At 45.9% G+C, this 21267-nt stretch overlaps 1 protein-coding gene across 2 annotated transcripts in view; it reads right to left on the bottom strand.

Moving 5' to 3' along the window:
- The window catches only part of RBBP5 (RB binding protein 5, histone lysine methyltransferase complex subunit), a 144662-nt gene extending 123730 nt beyond the window's left edge, over positions 1 to 20932 (bottom strand). The window contains exon 1 of one of the 2 annotated variants that reach the window (XM_040337560.1): positions 20706 to 20932. In XM_040337560.1, the coding sequence (XP_040193494.1) occupies positions 20706 to 20724 (19 nt within the window). In that variant the 5' untranslated portion in view covers positions 20725 to 20932. The remainder of the gene's footprint in view (positions 1 to 20705) is intronic. The other variant, XM_040337561.1, reaches the window with a different exon arrangement.
- Between the last annotated feature and the right edge of the window lie 335 nt (positions 20933 to 21267).

The following is a 21267-nucleotide window of genomic DNA, read 5'->3' as shown; positions in this document are numbered from 1 at the left end:
GACTAGTTTCCCATTCACAAGTCCCGACGAGCTTGCGCGCAGAAGCGAACACATACGTGAGCAGCGCCCGCATATGTAAACGGTGTTCAAACCACACATGTGAGGTATCGCCGCGATTGGTAGAGCGAGAGCAATAATTCTAGCCCTAGACCTCCTCTGTAACTCAAAACATGCAACCTGTAGAATTTTTTAAACAACGCCTATGGAGATTTTTAAGGGTAAAAGTTTGTCGCCATTCCACGAGCGGACGTAATTTTGAAGCGTGACATGTTGGGTATCAATTTACTCGGCGTAACATTATCTTTCATAATATTAAAAAAAATGGGGATAACTTTACTGTTGTCTTATTTTTTAATATAAAAAAAAGTGTAATTTTTTCCCAAAAAAGTGCGCTTGTAAGACCGCTGCGCAAATACGGCGTGACAAAGTATTGCAACGATTGCCATTTTATTCTCTAGGGTGTTAGGATAAAAAATATATATAATGTTTGGGGGTTCTAATTAGAAGGAAGAAGATGGCAGTGAAAAATTACATTAGAATTGCTGTTTAACTTGTAATGCTTAACTTGTAATACCAACGGCCACCACCAGATGGCTCCAGCTTACACATCTGGTGGTAATAACTTGTAATACCAACGGCCACCACCAGATGGCTCCAGCTTACACATCTGGTGGTAATAACTTGTAATACCAACGGCTCACCACCAGATGGCACCGGCTCACAAAAAAAAAAAAAAAAAAAATGTTTGCCCCCCCTTCCAAGCCAAGTCGCCAGGACCCTATTTCTAGTCGCCATGGCGACCGGGATTTGTCGAGCCCTGGGTGCCGCGGAAGTAAGAATCATATTGAACGAGGATGACAGCAGTCAGTATAGGGCCCAGACCTTGCAGATGACAGTCAGACATGCTATTAAAGCAGGGGTCTCAAACTCAAATTACCTGAGGGCCACAAGACAAGTTTTCATATGCCATGGGGGGCCGCATGCAAACTTTCAAACTTCAAAAACAACAGTACTGGTGTCAGCGAACACATTATTAACCCCTAGCACTGGTGTCAGCGAGCGCATTATTACCACCAGCACTGGTGTAAGTCAGGGTTTGACAAATTTGCTTGGAATCTAGGAGCCAGCTAAAAAAGTTAGGAGCCAGAAAACGCACCCCGTCCCGACGAGCTTGCGCGCAGAAGCGAACACATACGTGAGCAGCGCCCGCATATGTAAACGGTGTTCAAACCACACATGTGAGGTATCGCCGCGATTGGTAGAGTGAGAGCAATAATTCTAGCTCCTCTGTAACTTAAAACATGCAACCTGTAGATTTTTTTAAACGTCGCCTATGAAGATTTTAAAGGGTAAAAAAGTTTGTCGGCATTCCACAAGCGGACACAATTTTGAAGCGTGACATGTTGGGTATGAATTTACTCGGCGTAACATTATCTTTCATAATATTAAAAAAAATGGGGATAACTTTACTGTTGTCTTATTTTTTAATTAAAAAAAGTGTATTTTTTTCCCAAAAAAGTGCGCTTGTAAGACCGCTGCGCAAATACGGCGTAACAGAAAGTATTGCAACGATCGCTATTTTATTCTCTAGGGTGTTAGGATAAAAAATATATATAATGTTTGGGGGTTCTAATTAGAGGGAAGAATATGGCAGTGAAAATAGTGTAAAATGACATTAGAATTGCTGTTTAACTTGTAATGCTTAACTTGTAATACCAACGGCCACCACCAGATGGCGCCAGCTCACATCTGGTGGTAATAACTTGTAATACCAACGGCTCACCACCAGATGGCACCAGCTCAAAAAAAAAAAAATTTTTTTTTTTTGCTCCCCTCACTTCCACCCTGCCTGAGGGCCATTTATAACTGGTCCGCGGGCCGCAAATGGCCCGCGGGCCGGTACTTTGAGACCACTGTATTAAAGGGAGGCATGTGAGGAGTGGACTTAAAATACCGGCAACCACTGTCCCTTATAATATATTATGAATATTACCACAGAATGGGCTGAGTCAGCTACCCAGACCTTGCACACAGGCTATTAAAACACTTAAGGACCGTCCAACGCCGATATACATCAGCAGAATGGCACGGCTGGGCACGATCAGTCACAGGACCTGAAGAACGGTGAGAGGTGTGTGTAAACACACCTTCCCCGTTCCTCACAGTGGCGCTGTCATTGATCGTCAGTTCCCCGATATAGGGAAAGGCGATCAATGACGTCACACCCTACAGTTAGAAACACATATGGAGGTCACACTCAACCCCTTCAGCGCCCCCCAGTGGTTAACTCCCAAACTGCAATTGTCATTTTCACATTAAACAATGTATTTTTATAGCTGAACGCTGATCGCCGCCATTAGTAGTAAAAAAAATAATTAATAAAAATGCAATAAAACTATCCCCTATTTTGTAAACCAATCGATAAACGCTTATTGGGATTTTTTTTTTTACAAAAAATAGGTAGAAGAATACGTATCGGCCTAAACTGAGGAAAAAAATGTTTTTTTTATATATTTTTGGGGGATATTTATTATAGCAAAAAATAAAAAATATTGCATTTTTTTTTTTAAATTGTCGATCTGTTTTTGTTTATAGCGCAAAAAATAAAAAAACGCAGAGGTGATCAAATACCACCAAAAGAAAGCTCTATTTGTGGGGAAAAAGGACACCAATTTTGTTTGGGAGCCACGTCGCACGACCGTGCAATTGTCAGTTAAGCGACGCAGTGCCGAATTGCAAAAACTGGCCGGATCCTTTCGTTGCCTAAAGGTCCAGGTCTTAAGTGGTTAAAGGAACCCATTTAGAAAAATAAAAAAACAAAACCTTTACAACCCCTTTAATATTCCTTGTAATTCATGCATAATCCTATGTTTAATTCTCTCAGGTTCACAATATACACTGCAATTTCAAACCTATCCTCTGTAAGCAGGGTCTCTGTATGAACAGAAATCAGTATGTCCTAGGGTAGGGTTTGACAAATTTGCTTGGAATCTTGGAGCCATCTAAAAAAATTAGGAGCCAGAAAACACGCCCCCGCCGAGCTTGCACTCAGAAGCGAACGCATACGTGAGTAGCACCCGCATATGTAAACGGTATTCATATCACACGTGAGGTATCACCGCGATTGCTAGAGCAAGAGCAATAATTCTAGCCCTAGACCTCCTCTAACTCAAAACATGCAACCTGTAGAATTTTTTAAACGTCGCCTATGGAGATTTTAAAGGGTAAAAGTTTGTCGCCATCTCCACGAGCGGACACAATTTTGAAGCGTGACATGTTGGGTATCAATTTACTCGGCGTAACATTATCTTTCACAATATAAAAAAAAAGTTGGGCTAACTTTACTGTTGTCTTATGTTTGGGAGCTGATGTTTGGGGGCTCTAATTAGGAGGGAAGGAGATGGCAGTGAAAACACTGTGGAAGCTCCATTAGAATCCTGGGTATCCTATGTCTCCGTGCGTCCCCACCTTCCCTGCCGCGCGATTGCGTCGGGCTGCGCTGGCCGGTAATTGAGGCCGCGGCTTTGCGGGCTTCTGCAGGCCTAAAAACTTCCCCGGGCACCAATTATAGTCGCAATTGCGACCGGGCGCCCCCGGATTTTGTCGAACCCTGTCCTAGGGTATTTATTGCTCAAAGTATGTTTTTTTTTTCCCTTTATACAACTGGTAACCCTACGACCTTATTAACCTTCATCACCTGTTATTTTCAACAGTTTGGAATGTTTTTGTTTCTTTTTTATATTATCCCATTATTTAATTTTTTATTTCACAGGTATTATAATTTCCTGGTCAAAAATGGCTATGTCAAAATCGTTAGAATACGTTTATATTAAGGTTATATTTAAAACTAGTTTTGCCTTATACCGTTTGTGGTTCTCCGGCATTGTCCAGCTTTTGGGAACCATTTTGCCACCCTCTGTCTCCTGTTACCGTTATGCAGGATTCTGATGGTGGCCATGGAGCCTCTCGGGGTCTATTTGATGTTCCCACACCCTATTGTTCAGCTACTATCTAATGTTATTTTTTACTCCCATTAGGGTTGATCAATTTTATAATGTTTTTTTCTTCTTAAAGCGGGGGTTCCGCGGGATATCGTTTTTTTTTTTTTTTGCAATTATCATCAGGGCTTACCTGTACTCCCGCACTACGAGGGTGTCCCACTCCTTTAGCCGGCGTAAGCGCTGATATACCGAAAAGGATATATTAAATTTTCTGGCGATGGCCGTTTCCATTTTTCCTGTGGGCACTGTGAAGCCGACAGGGTCTTCTTCCGGGATACGGTGAATGCTGGCCTCCCAGCATTCACCGCTCGATCCCGCGCATGTGCAGTGTTGACGGCGAGCGTCGCCGTCAACACTACACGGTTGCCAAAGCAACGGCCGGCGTACTCACGTGACCGGCGAGATCACGCGCGATTTGAGCACAGCGCGTCTCCGGAGGAGTCTCTGAAGCTGATTGACAGGACGGGGGAGAATGGCCTTACACGCCCATTCCCCGCAGGGGATTTTGAGTGACAGGTCGGAAACAGCTCCAAAAAAAGGGGTAAGGAGCACTTAAAAAAAAAAATCGTTGGGTCTCTGTCTATGCGTAGCATTGGGATAGACAGAATGTGTAAACTCAGGGTGAACCACCGCTTTAAGTTTCCTCCTTCATTCTTCCTTATCCTCTGGTGGTAGTTGCAGCTCCCATTTCAGGTTTTGCTTTTCCTGCTATAATACTTGTCTTGGATAAGTTATGGCACCCCTCAACATACTATCTTTAAATATGCAAGGCTTATCAGCCGAAAAAGCACATATTTGTTTACAGGAAACCCACTTTAATGACACGTCTTCTCCTAAACTTTTATCTGTCTCTTATCCTCAAGATTTCACAGCTTCAGCCACTGTCAAGCAACGAGGTACTCTGATTGGTTCATCGCAATGTTCCGTTTACTTTTACCTCACAATTGACGGATCCCGAGGGCAGATATCTCTTACTCACAGGCTATATTTTGGATATTGCAATCACAATTGTATCCTATTTTGCCCCTAATAATTGCCCGGTAGCCTTTTTATCATATCTTCTCCAGGTTGTAGAAACACATAAGTTTGGAACAGTCATCTTATACGGAGACTCTAATGTGACTATTTTCCCTTTCCTTGATAAATCCCCTTCAGTCCCCCTCACTAACCCCAATAAGTTCACAATTCAACATTTACTTACTACACATAAACTAGCAGATACATGGCGTGAACTTAACCCTACTTAATAGATGCTTCACACATTACTCTTATCCACATAATTCCTTTGCACACATTGACCACATATAAAAATTTGTCCCGCCTAGTATGATCCTGGAAATACTTTCCTCTAAAATCATTCCCTCCCCGTGGACGGATCACTGCGCAGTCTATACCACCATAGCCTCCCTGATACCCAGGTCACAGGACAGGACTTGGTATATTAATGACTCTACGTTAACCCAGGGTTTGACAAATTTGCTTGGAATCTAGGAGCCAGCTAAAAAAGTTAGGAGCCAAAAAACGCACCCCGTCCCGCCAAGATCGTGCGCAGAAGCGAACGCATACGTGTGTAGCGCCTGCATATGTAAATGGTATTCATAGCACACATGTGAGGTATCGCCGCGATTGGTAGAGCGAAAGCAATAATTCTAGCCCTAGATCTCCTCTGTAACTCAAAACATGCAACCTGGAGAATTTTTTAAACGTCGCCTATGGAGATTTTAAAGGTTAAAAGTTTGTCACCATTCCACGAGCGGATGCAATTTTGAATCGTGACATGTTGGGTATCAATTTACTCGGCGTAACATTATCTTTCACAATATAAAAAAAAAAAATTGGGCTAACTTTACTGTTGTCTTATTTTTTCCCAAAAAAAGTGCGCTTGTAAGACTGCTGCGCAAATACGGTGTGATAGAAAGTATTGCAACGACCGCCATTTTATTCTCTAGGGTGTTAGAATAAAAAATATATATAATGTTTGGGGGTTCTAATTAGAGGGAAGGAGATGGCACTGAAAACACATTAGTACTGCTGTTTTGCTACTTGTAGGGTAGACGTAATGTAATGTAACCTGTAATGCCAACAACCACCACAAGATGGCGTCAGATCTCAGAAGGAAGCTGAGGCCTGCAGAAGGCCGCAAAGCCGTGGCCTCAATTACCTGCCGACCCGCGTAATTCTGCAGGCCTCAGCTTCCTTCTGTGAAGGCCGCAAAGTCGCGGCCTCAATTACGGCGGGCGCGGGCCCGCCGCGATTGTGCCCCGCGTCAGCCGATAATTAAGGCCGCGGCTTTGCGGCCTTCTGCAGGCTTAAGCTTCCCCAGGGCCAGGTCACAATTTCTTGTCGCAATTGCGACCTGTCACCCAGATTTTGTCGAGGCCTGCGTTAACCCATCCTTCTCATCGCTTAGAGATTGAAGCAGCACTCACAAAATATTTTTCAGTCAATGACACAGTAGATGTTTCTACTCTTACTTTATGGAAAGCTCACAAAACTGTAGTTCGGGGCAAATTAATACAACAGGCTACAGCCATTAAAGAACACGTAAGGTTTTGTTTGCGAAGTTGGAGGCTTGGAGGTTGGAGACCTTTTTTTTTTAACAGACTCAGCAAAGAGATTCATACTTAAATGCCAACATACTCAATACCACAAAGCTAACAAGCCCGATACTCCTATGGCACTGAGTTTAAAAGGCAATAATTCATACTCAATTGAAATTATCCCAATATGCATATACTGTAGTAACCCTATTAAAATACTTGAAGTGTTTCGATCGAACTTAGCTAAAATTGTATTCCCCTCGCTAGGCTTTGATAAGACAAAAGCAGATAACCTGTTTACCAATATTAATCTTCCCAACCTTGGATTCTTGAGAATCCCATTACAGAATTCGAAGCCCAAAATGCCATAAAAGCTTTAAAGCCTCACAAAAGACCGGGCCCTGATGGGTTTTCGGCATTATATTAAAAACAATTTACACCCACTCTAACACCAATATTAACCAGAGCCTTCAATCGTATACTTAATGGTCACACGTTCAGAACAGAAACATTGCCCTTTATGATAACTATGCTTCCTAAGCCCAAATCAGATTCAACCTCCTGGACCAATTTCAATCTCATATCCCTTCTGAATTTGGACATAAAACTTTTAGCCAAAATTATAGCAAATCGTCTCGACCCCATTATAGGCCAACAAATTAATCGTGACCAAACAGGATTCATGCCCACACGACAAGTGGGAGATAATATTAGACGCGCCCTCCTACTCGAGTCATGCCGCATCACAGCCTGCCTCCTTTCTTTAGATGTCAGGAAGGCATTTGACTCTGTCACTTGGCCATATATGCAATACATTTGACATAAATGGGGATTTGGGAGTCATTTTTTTGAGCTGGGTATCGGGACCGGGACCGATTCAGAGTATTTGCGGGAGTACTTGTACTCCCGCAAATACCCCCGATACCGAAATAGAATACTTGCCCCCCCCCCCCCCCCCGCCGCATCCCCGCTTGGTTAATACGGGCGGGGAACATTACAGCTTTCATTTGAATAGCTGTAGTGTTTCCCGCCGCGCCGCGTATAGACACTCCCCCTTGCTCGGGTGAACTGTCCAATCCCAAGCAAGGGGGAGTGTCTATATGCGGCGCGAAAGACTACAGCTATTCAAATGAAAGCTGTAATGTTCCCCGCCCGTATTAACCAAGCGGCGGCGGGGCAGCATGTACGGTAAGGGGGAAATGGCTGCATATATGGGGGGGGACATGGCTGCATATATGGGGGGGGACATGGCTGGATATGGGGGGGGACGGACGTGGCTGCATATGGGGGGGGGACGTGGCTGCATATGGGGGGGGGACATGGATGCATATGGGGGGGGGACATGGATGCACATATGGGGGGGGACATGGCTGCACATATGGGGGGGGACATGGCTGCACATATGGGGGGGGACATGGCTGCACATATGGGGGGGGGGACATGGCTGCACATATGGGGGGGGGGGGACATGGCTGCACATATGGGGGGGGACATGGCTGCACATATGGGGGGGGACATGGCTGCACATATGGGGGGGGACATGGCTGCACATATGGGGGGGGGGACATGGCTGCACATATGGGGGGGGGGGGACATGGCTGCACATATGGGGGGGGGGGACATGGCTGCACATATGGGGGGGGGGGACATGGCTGCACATATGGGGGGGGGGACATGGCTGCACATATGGGGGGGGGGACATGGCTGCACATATGGGGGGGGGGGACATGGCTGCACATATGGGGGGGGGGGACATGGCTGCACATATGGGGGGGGGACATGGCTGCATCTGTGGGGGACATGGCTGCATATGTGGGGGGACATGGCTGCATATGTGGGGGGACATGGCTGCATATGTGGGGGGGACATGGCTGCATATGTGGGGGGACATGGCTGCATTTGTGGGGGGACATGGCTGCATTTGGGGACACATTTTAAAAAAAGTTTCGGTATCGGCGAGTACTTGGAAAAAAAAAAAAGTATCGGTACTTGTACTCAGTCCTAAAAAAGGGGTATCGGGACAACCCTATCTGTGGGCATACGTTAAATATACTGGCTACAAATCAGCAATGATAGATTTTAGGAGAGGTACAAGGCAAGGTTGTTCCCTCTCCCCGTTGATTTTTGCCCTACTTATAGAACCCCTTGCACAATTAATTAGGTCCAATTCTGATATATATTATGTGTTTGGGGGCTCCAATTAGAGGGAAGGAGATGGCAGTGAAAACACAGTGAAAAACACATTAGAATTGCTGGATTGCTGTTTTACTTGTAATGCCAACGGCCACCACAAGATCACAGAAGGAAGCTTAGGCCTGCAGAAGACCGCAAAGCTGTGGCCTAAGTTACCGGCCGGTGTGGTGGGGGAGCACAGAGACACAGGATCCCGCGCCAGCCAGTAATTGAGGCCGCGGCTTTGCGGCCTTCTACAGGCCTAAGCTTTCCAGGGCGCCAGGTCACTATTTCTTGTCGAAATTGTGACCGGGTGCCTGGATTTTGTCGAGCCCTGACAGGCCTTATGAAACAATGGTCTTCTCTCCCCTTGTCGTGGTTAGGGCGGATCAATGCAATAAAGATGACGATATTACCAACATTTCTGTACTTGTTTCGAGTACTTTCTATTTCGCTACCACCATATTTTTTAAGACTTTTACAATGAAGACTTATGTCGGAATCTACCAAACCCTGTATACCATTGTCAACACTCTACCTTTCTAAAGATGAAGGTGGGTTGGGAGTGCCAAACTTTTCTTCCTATTACTACGCTGCCCAATTATGACAGCTTCCCAAGTATCATGCTATCAGGGAAATCCCTTTATGGGTAGCTGTCAAATTCATTGACAGCAACCCCATATCCGTGGCCAATATGCTATGGCTTCAACATAAAGATAGAACTCACCTCTCCAATACCATTACTAAACATTCCTTGACTATCTGGGACAAATTTAAGACTTCTCACAATCTCCACATAATCCCATCATTTCCTTCCTTAAGAATCCAGCTTTTTATCATGCCTGGGAATTCCCAATCATTCGCAGCATGATCATCTATAAATATGACCCAATTATACAAATTAGCCTCTTCCAGTGCTCTTTATACATTCCCTACACTTTGTGAAACATTTGGGCTCCCTAGGACTAACAAATTGAGAATTGTTTGTACCACTCACAGGTTCAATGCTTAACTAAATGTCGCAATATAAATGTATTTGTAAGAGTGATCCACATATTAGAGGACTGATTTCACTTCTATACAAACTTCTCACCACTAAACCAAACAACTTATTTCCCTCCTAGGTTTCTAAATGGTTGCAAGATTTAGACCGCCTATTTGATATAAATATAACTGGTCCAGTATTTGGTTAGCCACCAAAACTTCTTCCCCAAATTGTTAAGCTTTACAAACCAAATTTTAAAGTTCTGGCACGTTGGTATTTGGTATCAGCCAGAATAGCAAAATTCGTCCATGCATACCCAGAAAATTGTTTCCGAGGATGCTCCACACCAAGCACCCATTTTCATATTTGGTGGCAATGTCCAGTAGCCCTGGGGAAAAATATTTGATATGGCTTCTAAAGCGTTGGAAATCTCTATACTTCCAGACCCAGCTGTAGAGCCCTTCTAAATCTCAAACCAGCTGAACTCACCCGTACTGAATTTCAACTTCTTATTAATCTCACAACTGCAGCCAAACAAACTATAGCCAAAGCATGGAAATCGCTCACCTTGATTGTGGCTGAAACCAAACAGGATGCTGAAATCCCTTATTTTTGCCAAAATGACAGCCAGAGGATAATAATATTAGATTGATAGATTGTTTCAAAATGTTCATGCAATTTACACCTCTTAAAGAGGAGTTCCACCCAAAAATGGAACTTCCTCTTAACCCACTCCTCTCCCCCTTACATGCCACATTTGGCATGTAATTTTTTTTTTTGGGGGGGGGGGGGGGGGGGAGTGGGGGCTTCAGGAGAAGGGGACTTCCTGTCCCACTTCCTCCTTCCGCCGAGGGGCTGCAAAGGCGATTAAGCTTAATCGCCTTTTGGCAGCCCCTCCCTGTAGGCGATCACCTAGGACACGTCAGGTCCTAGGCGATCGCCTAGGACACGTCAGGTCCTAGGCGATCGCCTGTCCAATCAAACAGCGCAGCGCCGGGCCGCACATGCGCAGTGGGTGCCCGGCCGTGAAGCCGAAAGCTGTCACGGCCGGGTGCCCACAGTGACAATGAAGACGCCAGCCGGGGAGGGGGGGAGAGGAGCGGACCCCCGGCCGGCGCGTCGCTGGAACGCTGGTGCAGGCAAGTGTCAGTTTATTAAAAGCCAGCAGCTACACTTTTTGTAGCTGCTGACTTTTAATAAACTTAAAAAATGGGTGGAAAACCCCTTTAAGCCCTGTACACACGACCGGATATCTAATGGAATCTAATCCGATGGATTTTTTCGACGGATATCCGATGAAGCCGACTTTCATCAGTCTTGCCTACACACCATCGGTCAAAAATCTGAATGTGTCCAAACGCAGTTACGTAAAACACTACGACGTGCTGAGAAAAATGAAGTTCAATGCTTCCAAGCATGCGTCTACTTGATTCTGAGCATGCATGGTTTTTTGACCGATGGACTTCCACACAGACGATTGTTTTTTTTCCCTATCGTGTTTTTATCCACAGGAAAAATGTAAAACATGTTTTACTACCACTTTTACCTACAGGTAAGCCTATAATAAGGCTCACCTGTGCCTATAAAGAATATCTCCTAAACCTGTACGGAAGACACGCCGAGGCAAGAGGACATCTCGCTCGGCGTGGGCCAGGTAAGTAGTTGCGGGTATAGAACCGCTTTAACTACATATGACATTTGAACTTTATGACAAGAGTATCTAGACCTCTTTGTGGTTCTTACACTACACGGTATAGTTTTGGCGAAAACATTCTTAAAGGAGTTGTAAAGAAAAAAAAAATGTCACCTTAATGCAATCTATGCATTAAGGTGAAAAAACATTGGATGCTGCCGCCTCCCCCCCCCCCCACGTTATACTTACCTGACCCCTCGAAAGTCCCACGCAGTCGAGATCCTCTTTGCCGCTCAGCCTGGCGGCTGATTGGCTAGAGCGGATGGATTGAGAGCAGCGCAGCCATTGACATCCAGTGACGCGCCGAGGGGCGGGACCGAGTGATATAGTGAGCGGCTATGGCCGCTCGCTGTATCACGGGAGCGTGCCCGCAATTACTCACCACCATGCGAGCTCTCGCATGACTGTGGTCAGTAATTGCGGAGAGGACAGAGACAGCTGCCGAAGGACTAGAGGTCGACCGATATGGGTTTTTCTCTGGCCGATGCCGATGCCGATATTTAGAAATCGGGGGAGCCGATGGCCGATATATGAGGCCGATTTTTGCGGCCGATATTTTGGGCCGATTTTTGGATTGGGATGCATTGTGGAGGAGGATGGATGGTGCTGGGCGTGGGTGGGAGATGCGTTGTGGAGGGGGAAAGATGGTGCTGGCTGTGCCTGGGGGATGCATTGTGGAGGGGGATGGCTGGATGTTGCTGGCCTTGGAGGGGGGATGCTTTGTGGAGGGGAAGAGATGGATGGTGCTGGCTGTGGATGGAGGGAGGGGGTGGATGGATGCAGCTGGCCGTGGGTGAGGGATGTATTGTGAAGGGGGATGGATGGAGCTGGCCGTGGGTGGGGGATGCATTGTGAAGATGGATGGAGCTGGCCGTGGGTGAGGGATGCATTGTAGAGGGGGGATGGATGGATGCAGCTGGCCGTGGGTGGGGGATGCATTGTGAAGGGGGATAGATGGATGGAGCGAGCTGGCCGTGGGTGGGGGATAAATTGTGAAGGGGGATGGATGGATGCAGCTGGCCGTGGGTGGGGGATGCATTGTGAAGGGGGGTGGATGGATGGAGCTGGCCATGGGTGGGGGATGTATTGTGAAGGGGGATGGATGGATGCAGCTGGCCGTGGGTGGGGGATGCATTGTGAAAGGGGATGGATGGATGGAGCTGGCCGTTGGTGGGGGATGGATGGATGGAGCTGGCCGTGGGTGGGGGATGCATTGTGAAGGGGGATGGATGGATGGAGCGAGCTGGCCGTGGGTGGGGGATGCATTGTGAAAGGGGATGGATGGATGGAGCTGGCCGTTGGTGGGGGATGGATGGATGGAGCTGGCCGTGGGTGGGGGATGTATTGTGAAGGGGGATGGATGGATGGAGCGAGCTGGCCGTGGGTGGGGGATGTATTGTGAAGGGGGATGGATGGATGGAGCTGGCCGTGGGTGGGGGATGTATTGTGAAGGGGGATGGATGGATGGAGCTGGCCGTGGGTGGGGGATGCATTGTGAAGGGGGATGGATGGATGGAGCGAGCTGGCCGTGGGTGGGGGATGTATTGTGAAGGGTGATGGATGGATGGAGCTGGCCGTGGGTGGGGGATGCATTGTGAAGGGGGATGGATGGATGGAGCGAGCTGGCCGTGGGTGGGGGGATGTATTGTAAAGGGGGATGGATGGATGGAGCTGGCCGTGGGTGGGAGATGCTTTGTAGAGGGGGGTGGATGGATGGAGCTGGCCGTGGGTGGGGATGGATAAAATGAGTGTGTATACAGGAGAGGTGTGTGCTCTAACATGTACACACTGTTCCCTCCAGCACTGTCCATTGGATGACACCTGTGAGCTCCCACGTGAGTTGGAGTACAATCACTAGAGAGCCGAGGCACCTATCAGAGATGATAGGAATACTGTACATTACCCCAGTCTCCAGCAGCACGAGAAATGAATCCTTCAGCCACGCTGCTGGTAGCCTGCGCGCCGGCCCCCGCCCCCCCCTACCTCGACGGGCTGTAGCAGAAAGCAAACTTGTCACAAGCCCGAGCAGCTGCAGTAGTTGCTTGTCTGCGCGAAGAGATCACAAAAGCTTCCTGCATGCTGGGACGGTGGCGGGATTACTTAACATGGGCTCTAGGCTACGGCTGCCGTAGCCTAGAGCCCATGTTAAGTAATCCCGCCACCGTCCCAGCATGCAGGAAGCTTTTGTGATCTCTTCGCGCAGACAAGCAACTACTGCAGCTGCTCGGGCTTGTGACAAGTTTGCTTTCTGCTACAGCCCGTCGAGGTAGGGGGGGGGAGGGGCCGGCGCGCAGGCTACCAGCAGCGTGGCTGAAGGATTCATTTCTCGTGGAGCGGGGTTTAGCGCGGCAGCCGAAAATCGGCCGATTTTTTTACAATAATCGGCCGATGCCGATTTCTTAAAAACTGCCAAATATCGGCCGATATATCGGCCGACCGATATATCGGTCGACCTCTACGAAGGACCCCAGAAGACGTGGATCAAGGCCACTCTGTGCAAAACGAACTGCACAGTGGAGGTAAGTATCACGTTTGTTATTTTAAAGCAAAAAAAAAAAAAAAATTCCTTTACTAACCCTTTAAGACCCATACACACGGTCTGACTTTTTGCCAACAAACTTCAAAATGAGCAGGTTTTCCAAAAAATCCGACCGTGTGTACGCTCCATCCGTCAAACTTTTTCGGTTTTCATCGGACAAAAGTTCGCTCTGCAAACGGACAAACTTTCCGGGCAACAAAAGTCCAAAGTACAAATACGCAAGCCCAGAACCAATGTTAAAATCAACCAATAATAGCAGAAGTTGACCAAAGGGTGGCGGTAAAGAGCAGAAAAACCACGTGATGTTGGGAAAATTTTAGGAACGTTTTCAGAAAAGTCCGAGCGTGTGTATGCTATGGGTGTGCCCGGCCAACTCCCTTCGCATAAAAATCCACTGAAAAGTTTGTTTGAAGTCCATCCCGTGTGTACAACATGAGCCCCCACCCATCCACAGTGTATGCCCATTAGGGGTGGATGTGTGGTCAGGAGGCATGATCCATTAGATACGCCGACATTTAAGGGGTTCGAATTCTTTAAATTTACTCTGGTATAGTCTTGTTATCAATTATATTCCTTTTTGATTATTTATTGATTTCAATACTTATGTATGTTATTCATGGTTATGACTGTCTCCCATGTATAAGCCTGCAAGCTGTTATGTCTTTCTTATGAAAACCTCAATACAAATATTGAGCAATACATTTTTAGGGGGGACCTTGTGGTAAAGAAAAATTGGGGATGCCCCCCCCCCCCCCCCAACACTTATCTGAGCAAACAGGCCAGAAAAGGAGGGGGTGGGGGACGAGTGAGCACTTTTTTTTTTTAGCATGGACATTGTGTTTATCGTTAATGACAATGGATCTGCATCAGGACAAATTTTTTTAATAAAAGGACTTGGCAAAAACAGTGTGCGTTTTTTTAGTACAATTTTATTCTTTTCTAAATTACTCCATACTCATTCACTTGGGGGGGCACGATCTGGGTGCTTGCAAACTCTGCTAAGTCACCTCCCATAACCACTATGCCAGGCATAGGTGTACCCCCCCCCCCCCCCCAAATCCACACCAAACTTGAAGGGTAAAGTGCACGTTTTGTGGTGAATTGTTACAAAGCATGGATAACAAATGGGCAAATTGTTGCAATCCGCAGAGAGCAAAATGTGAAAATATGCAGACAGAAAATAGCCAATTGTGACAATATACAATTAACTAGACAATATACAACTTAACTAGAACCAAGCCAGCCACCCCTGAAAAAAAAAAATTGCTGCTCCAAGGAAAAATCTACCACCCTTAGCCAGCAAAAAACTCTCACAAAACACTAACCAGACTTCAGATGCAAAAAAGTTACTGGTGCAGATTGGGAAAAAGTCCTTCCAGAGATCCCATCACTTTTGTGTCACGTGACACATAAGTGCTGAGGAAGAGCCTGGAAGTGCAACCGTCACTATGCATCTGAGGTCTCTACGGAGCAGGTACACTAGCGCCATGTGATTATTCCTGCAGAGCAGCAAGCAACACAACGCAGGCTGTGGTATATCTCCAGAGCCAGGAATCAGATCCAAACTTCTCTCGCATAGATAAATATTTCCTAAAGTGCAATGTCATGAAGCAAAGGATGATAGAAGTTACACTCACCAGTAACAATGTTTCCACACAGTCTTTATGACTGCACACTACAACAGGAACATGCATTTTAATTCCTACCAGTGTACAAGAGACCAGGTAAACATGTTGGACATATTTTCCAGTAAGAGAATAAGGGAATAAGCAAGACTGCAGAAAATAATTACCAGTGAGCATAACGTATGTTTTGCCTACACCCCTTTATTGGGGAGGGTTAAACAACTTTTCCAAATTTCTAGGCTGTGTCTCGTACTACATCCAACTGGTAATGTTGGGCAAAAATGTGAAAGTTTGACTAAGTAGCTCATTGACAAATTGGCTCTAGTTGTACTACTGTGGTCTCTGCCTAGAAGACATGGTGATAGTAGAGTGGATGTGGGAGTTTTTTTATCACGTTTATTAGTGAGAGACAGATAGAAAGACCAATTCCTGATCTCTTTAAAACTAGGATTTTACTTTAGGATAAAGGGCACTTGGGACGGGGGGCCTCAGCAGTAAAGCGTTGCTATTTTTGGTGGCGCTTCACAGTTGTTTTAGCAGCTGCTAGCAGAGTGCTTTTAACCCCCGCTAATAGCTAAAAAAGGGGTTAAAAGCAGCTGCAAAGCGCCAAAGTGCATTGCAGGTGTTTCCGCAGCACTGCCCATTGATTTCAAGGACAGGGGCGTTTTAGGGTCGGTGTATTTACCGCTCCCGCAACGCCCCAAAGATGCTGTTTGCAGGACTTTTTTTCCCCCGTCCTGCAAGCGTACCGCTCCAGTGTGAAAGCACTCAGGCTTTCACACTGGGGAGGCTTTTTTCAGGCACTATTTCAACCAACCAAAAGCGCCTGAAAAACATCTCAGTGTGAAAGCAGCCTAAAAAAAGGTCAGAACTAGCTGTAACAGATTTTTGCAAATGGTGAAGTATTGCTTTTGAATTCAGAAGGCCTGGAATTTGCTCATTTTTGTGGCTGGAACTTGATGGGTATTGTATGTAAGAGTTTAAATGGTAATTGCTGGCGTGCAGATTATATAAAATATTCCAAGGCTCTTAGCCAAGAAAATAGACTTGTGGCCAGCTTACTGAATGTCATGATCGATCTATCATCAGACTGTCGATCTTAGCAATTTAAAGAGGAGTTCCACCCCCCCCCAAAAAAAAAAAACAGCAGCTACACATATTGCAGCTGCTGGCTTTTAATAATAGAACACTCACCTGTCCTGGAGTCCAGCGATGCCGGTGCCGCAGCTGATGTTTCCATTAGCTGTTGGGTGCTGCCGCCGCCATTGCGGGTAAGGGTACCCGGCAGTGTAGCCTTTTGCCTTTACGCCGGGAATCCTACTGCACATGCGTGAGGCCCACTCCTCTCGCCTACTGGCCCGGCGGCTGGGGTAGGAGGAGGGAACCTCAGCCGTGACGTCAATAGCCGTGACTGAGGATACCTGTCAAAACCTGTCCCCGAAAGGTGGAAATTGTGGCACCAGAGGGGGGGAGGAATCAGATGAGCGTGCTTTTTTGATATGTTTTTGATGCTTCGATGGTGTAAAACAGGACTTTAAGCTAACCATTTTATTTAGTGACAGGAGGCTTTGACTGGCAATCAGAAAGCTTTAAAAAAAAGTGTGTCCAAAGCCATGTTTTGAAGCAAGTGTAAACGAGTCCTTACCGCCGCATTAAAGGGTCACTAAAGGAATTTTTTTTTTTGCTGAAATGACCGTTTACAGGGTATAGAGACATAAAAGTTAACTGATTCCTTTTAAAAATGATTACCTATAGAAAAAAAATCAATCATATAATGTGCCTGTAGGTTAGTTTCACTTGTAAACGGTTTTCATGTTCCTAGAGAGACACACAGAACAAAAACAAACAAATCCAGGGCCGTGTTTTTTGTTTTTAAAATTAATCTGATTGGTTCTGAGGAGTTTTAGACACACAGTAATGACAGCTTAGACCACCGTGAAAAGCTCCCAGTACGATGGTTGTAAGGAAAAAGACAACCAGGAAGTGTGGAGATCACAGCAGAATTACAGCCACTTCAAAGCAAAAACGAAGAATAAGGACATGAAACCAGTACTGCAGTAAGGTAAAGGAAGCCATTTAGCTAAAAAAAAAAATCCTTTAGTGATCCTTTAATTAATGGCAGTATTGTGATGTAAACAAATGTAGCCACAAGTTGTTTATTTTCCTCAGCAGGCTTTGGGTTTACATACGCTATACAAGTACTTGAAATATATAAAATATAGGAGGTGATCAGAATTGGCTATAGGGCCAAGTAATTCTTGAACCCAGTAAATGCAGCTTTATGGTTTTATTACCTTGAGTCTGAGGTGAACGTAGATCGGGTATTAGAGAAAAGGGAGCACACATCTAAATCTACCCTTAGGCTGCATTCACACTTCAATATTTATAAATTGCGGGCAGATTTGCCAGGAATCTGCCCGGGACTTGAAAGCGATGATGTGTGAATGACAAATCGCAGGACTCACATTTTAGATGCGACAATATGATGCGGGAAGCATGTCGCCTAAAAGTAGTCTCTTTTTTTTTTGGGCGACATGCTTCTTGCAATGCGCGTTGCCGCGATTGCAGCGTGTTTTATCGCGGCAGACCCGTGCCGCGATTTGAGGTGTCATTCAAATTAATGGCATCTCAAAAGTGAGTCCCGATTCGTGGAAAATCTGCCTGCGATTCAATGCACTGAATGTGAATGCAGCCTTAAAGGGAGAAGTACATCCAAAGCTTGTTTGTTCTGCACTCCTGTGGCTTGCTTTCAGCAGACAGGGGGCTGACGCCACAGAGCCTGTCCAGGCCCGGAAAGAGATCACAACAATGAAGCCGGGATCCACCCACATGCCTGAACCAGTACCCAGTACCAGTACCTAGCTCAGCAAGCCACTGAGAGCCTGAGCCTGTTGCTCCCATCCTCTCCACAACCCAGTGCTCCAGTTAGCGAGGAGGGTGCAGAGCAGACAACGGTGACTGACCGTCATCGGCTTTCTGCTTGCGCAGCCCTGAGAACTGAGCGAGTGTTTAATCGCTTGGTTATCTTAGTATCTAAGTGGCGGGAGACAGATGTGGCATCGGACAAATGCTTCATTCACCTAGGCAAGTACAATTCTGCAAAAAAGAAAAACCCTGCTGTTTAAAGCAGAGCTTCACCCTAAAGTGGAACTTCCGCTCATCGGATTCCTCCCCTCCTCCTGTGCCACAATTGGCTTCTTTCAGTGGGGGGGGGGGGGGGGCAGATTCCTGTCTATGACAGGTATTTGCACCCACTTCCGGGCATAGACTCTGTGGGGACCTGCGGGCAGTACGTCAGTTCCCATAACCCCCCCCCCCCCCCGTTGTGGGGGGGGGTACGGGGGAACAGGGAGAACCGGGCAGTGAAGCCACAACGATTCACTTCCTGATTCCCTCACCGATGATGGTGGTGGGGCAGCCGAGAGAAGAAGAGCGATTGCTCGTCTTCTGCTGCCGGCGTCGCTGGACGCCAGGACAGGTAAGTATCCATTTATTAAAAGTCAGCAGTTACAGTATTTGTAGCTGCTGGCTTTTAATATTTTTTTTTACAGCGGAGCTCCGCTTTAAGCCTGGGTTCACACTATTGCGAAAACAGACATTGCATGTAATTCGCACTTGTACTGCTTTGCCGATCACATGCCATGTCTGTGCAACGCAAATTCAGCCATACAGTTGTATGGCTAAACTCGCATTGGACTCGTCTAAAAAAAGAAGCAGGGACTTTTTGTTTCCTGCATTGGAAACGGATCGGATGGGTGTTCCTCTCTAAATCCACAGTTCGCACTGTGATCTGTGAACCGATCTTTGGGTGTCATTAAGGGCAGTGTGGAACTGCCTGCGTATCGCTATAGTCTGAATCCAGGCTTAAAGGGGTCGTAAAGGTTTGTTTTTTATTTTCTAAAAAGGTTCCTTTAAGCTAGTGCATTGTTTGTTCACTTACCTTTTCCGTCTTTGTCTGAATTTCTCACTTGCTGTTTCTCATCAGTAAGCTTGCCCCCATCATCTGGCTGGGGATTAGTCAGCCAGAACAGCTTACTGAGGAGGAACAGGAAGTGAGAAATTCAAACAAAGGAAAAAAAACATTTAGAAGGGAAATTGAAAGAAAATGTAAGTGAACCAACAATGCACTAGCTTAAAGAAACCTATTTAGAAAGTAAAAAACAAACCTTTACAACCCCTTTAAGCCTGGATTCAGACTATAGCGATACGCAGGCAGTTCCACGCTGCCCTTACTGACACCCACTAAAGGAAAAAAATGTTTTGCTGAAATGACTGTTTACAGGGTATAGAGACATAAAAGTTAACTGATGCCTTTTAAAAATGATTAAAAATAGATTAAATTCAATCATATAATGTGCCTACAGTTTAACTTTCGTTTTTAAACTGGTTTCATGTTTCTGTGAAGTAAAGAGACCCACAGAACAAAAACAAACAAATCTAGGGCAGTGTTTTGTTTTTAAAATGAATCTGATTGGTTCTGTTAAGTTTTAGACACACAGTAATGACAGCTTAGACCTACGGTGAAAAGCTCCCAGTATGATGGTTATAAGGAGCCAGACAAGCAGGAAGTGTGGAGATCACAGCAGAATTACAGCAACTTCAAAGCAAAAACGAACAATAAGGACATGAAACCAGTACTGCAGTAAGGGAAAGGAAGCCATTTAGCTAAAAAAAAAAATCCTTTAGTGATCCTTTAAGGTGTGTTTCTGATATAATGGTCAGGTGAAGATAAGATATGGGGGGGATGTAGCTGCTGCTTCTAAAATTGGCCATATATTGATTGAAATTCTGGTGTTTTAGAAGGGGCCGAATGGATTTCGATCAGTCCCCGCTTATATCAATCGTTTGATCAACTTCTGACGAGGAGATATGTTGGAAATTTAAGAGGCTGTAGCCAATCAGCTGCAGCCCTATTCTGACAGCAGAGATTCGGCAACAAACATTACAACGTGCAATCGGTTTACATAGAATCCTCCGGGCAGCAGTGCACAGAACGTACATTGCGAAGATACACAGAATGATCGTCTCCAGTGGAGAATTTCTGAAGAGAAATGTTTGTTAGGACGTCTCCGCTACATACACAGCACAGGGCCCCTCACATCCATTCTCCCTTTCATACATCCCGCTCCTTTTCTCCGACCTCTCCTTACCGAGTAACTCCAAATTCATTGCTCCGGTCCGACCTTACTCAACGTTATCTTTTAGCCGTGCCCCTAGACTGGGGCGGCTGGGAAAGTAAAACACAATAAGGCGATTATGAACGGATTGTACACAAAAGCTGAGACGTATCCGGCAACAGCGAGGACACCAAAAATATTTTAAGACAGGCACATCGAAGGGCAGCCGCGGCCTTCGAGGTGTGCGCAGTTAAATTGGTGTCCGTGCGGTATGAGATTCCCACTACTAAGGTTCCGGGGATGCACATGCTGCAAAACGCTGTTTTAAAAAATGTAAACAAAACACGACAAATTACTTTCTTTTTAGTAGTCCAATTTTTAATTGCACGTAGTAGATTTCTGTAGACATACGCTGAGCAAGACTTGCATTAATGATGGATTATTGGTTTGCTATCCAGCTAGTGGGACAAGGTTTGCTTGCATTCAGACCAGCCAAGAAAGACATTAATATAGGTCAAGTGATATGATGGGATTGATTTACTAAAGGCATAGAGACTGTTCTGTTATTAAAGTGGATGCTCACTGAGTTTAGTAA

Source organism: Rana temporaria, chromosome 2, assembly GCF_905171775.1.
Source record: "Rana temporaria chromosome 2, aRanTem1.1, whole genome shotgun sequence".
NCBI classification, from domain to species: domain Eukaryota; kingdom Metazoa; phylum Chordata; class Amphibia; order Anura; family Ranidae; genus Rana; species Rana temporaria.
The sequence above is the reverse complement of the archived record's forward strand: the minus strand, read 5'-3'. Positions and strand labels throughout refer to the sequence as shown.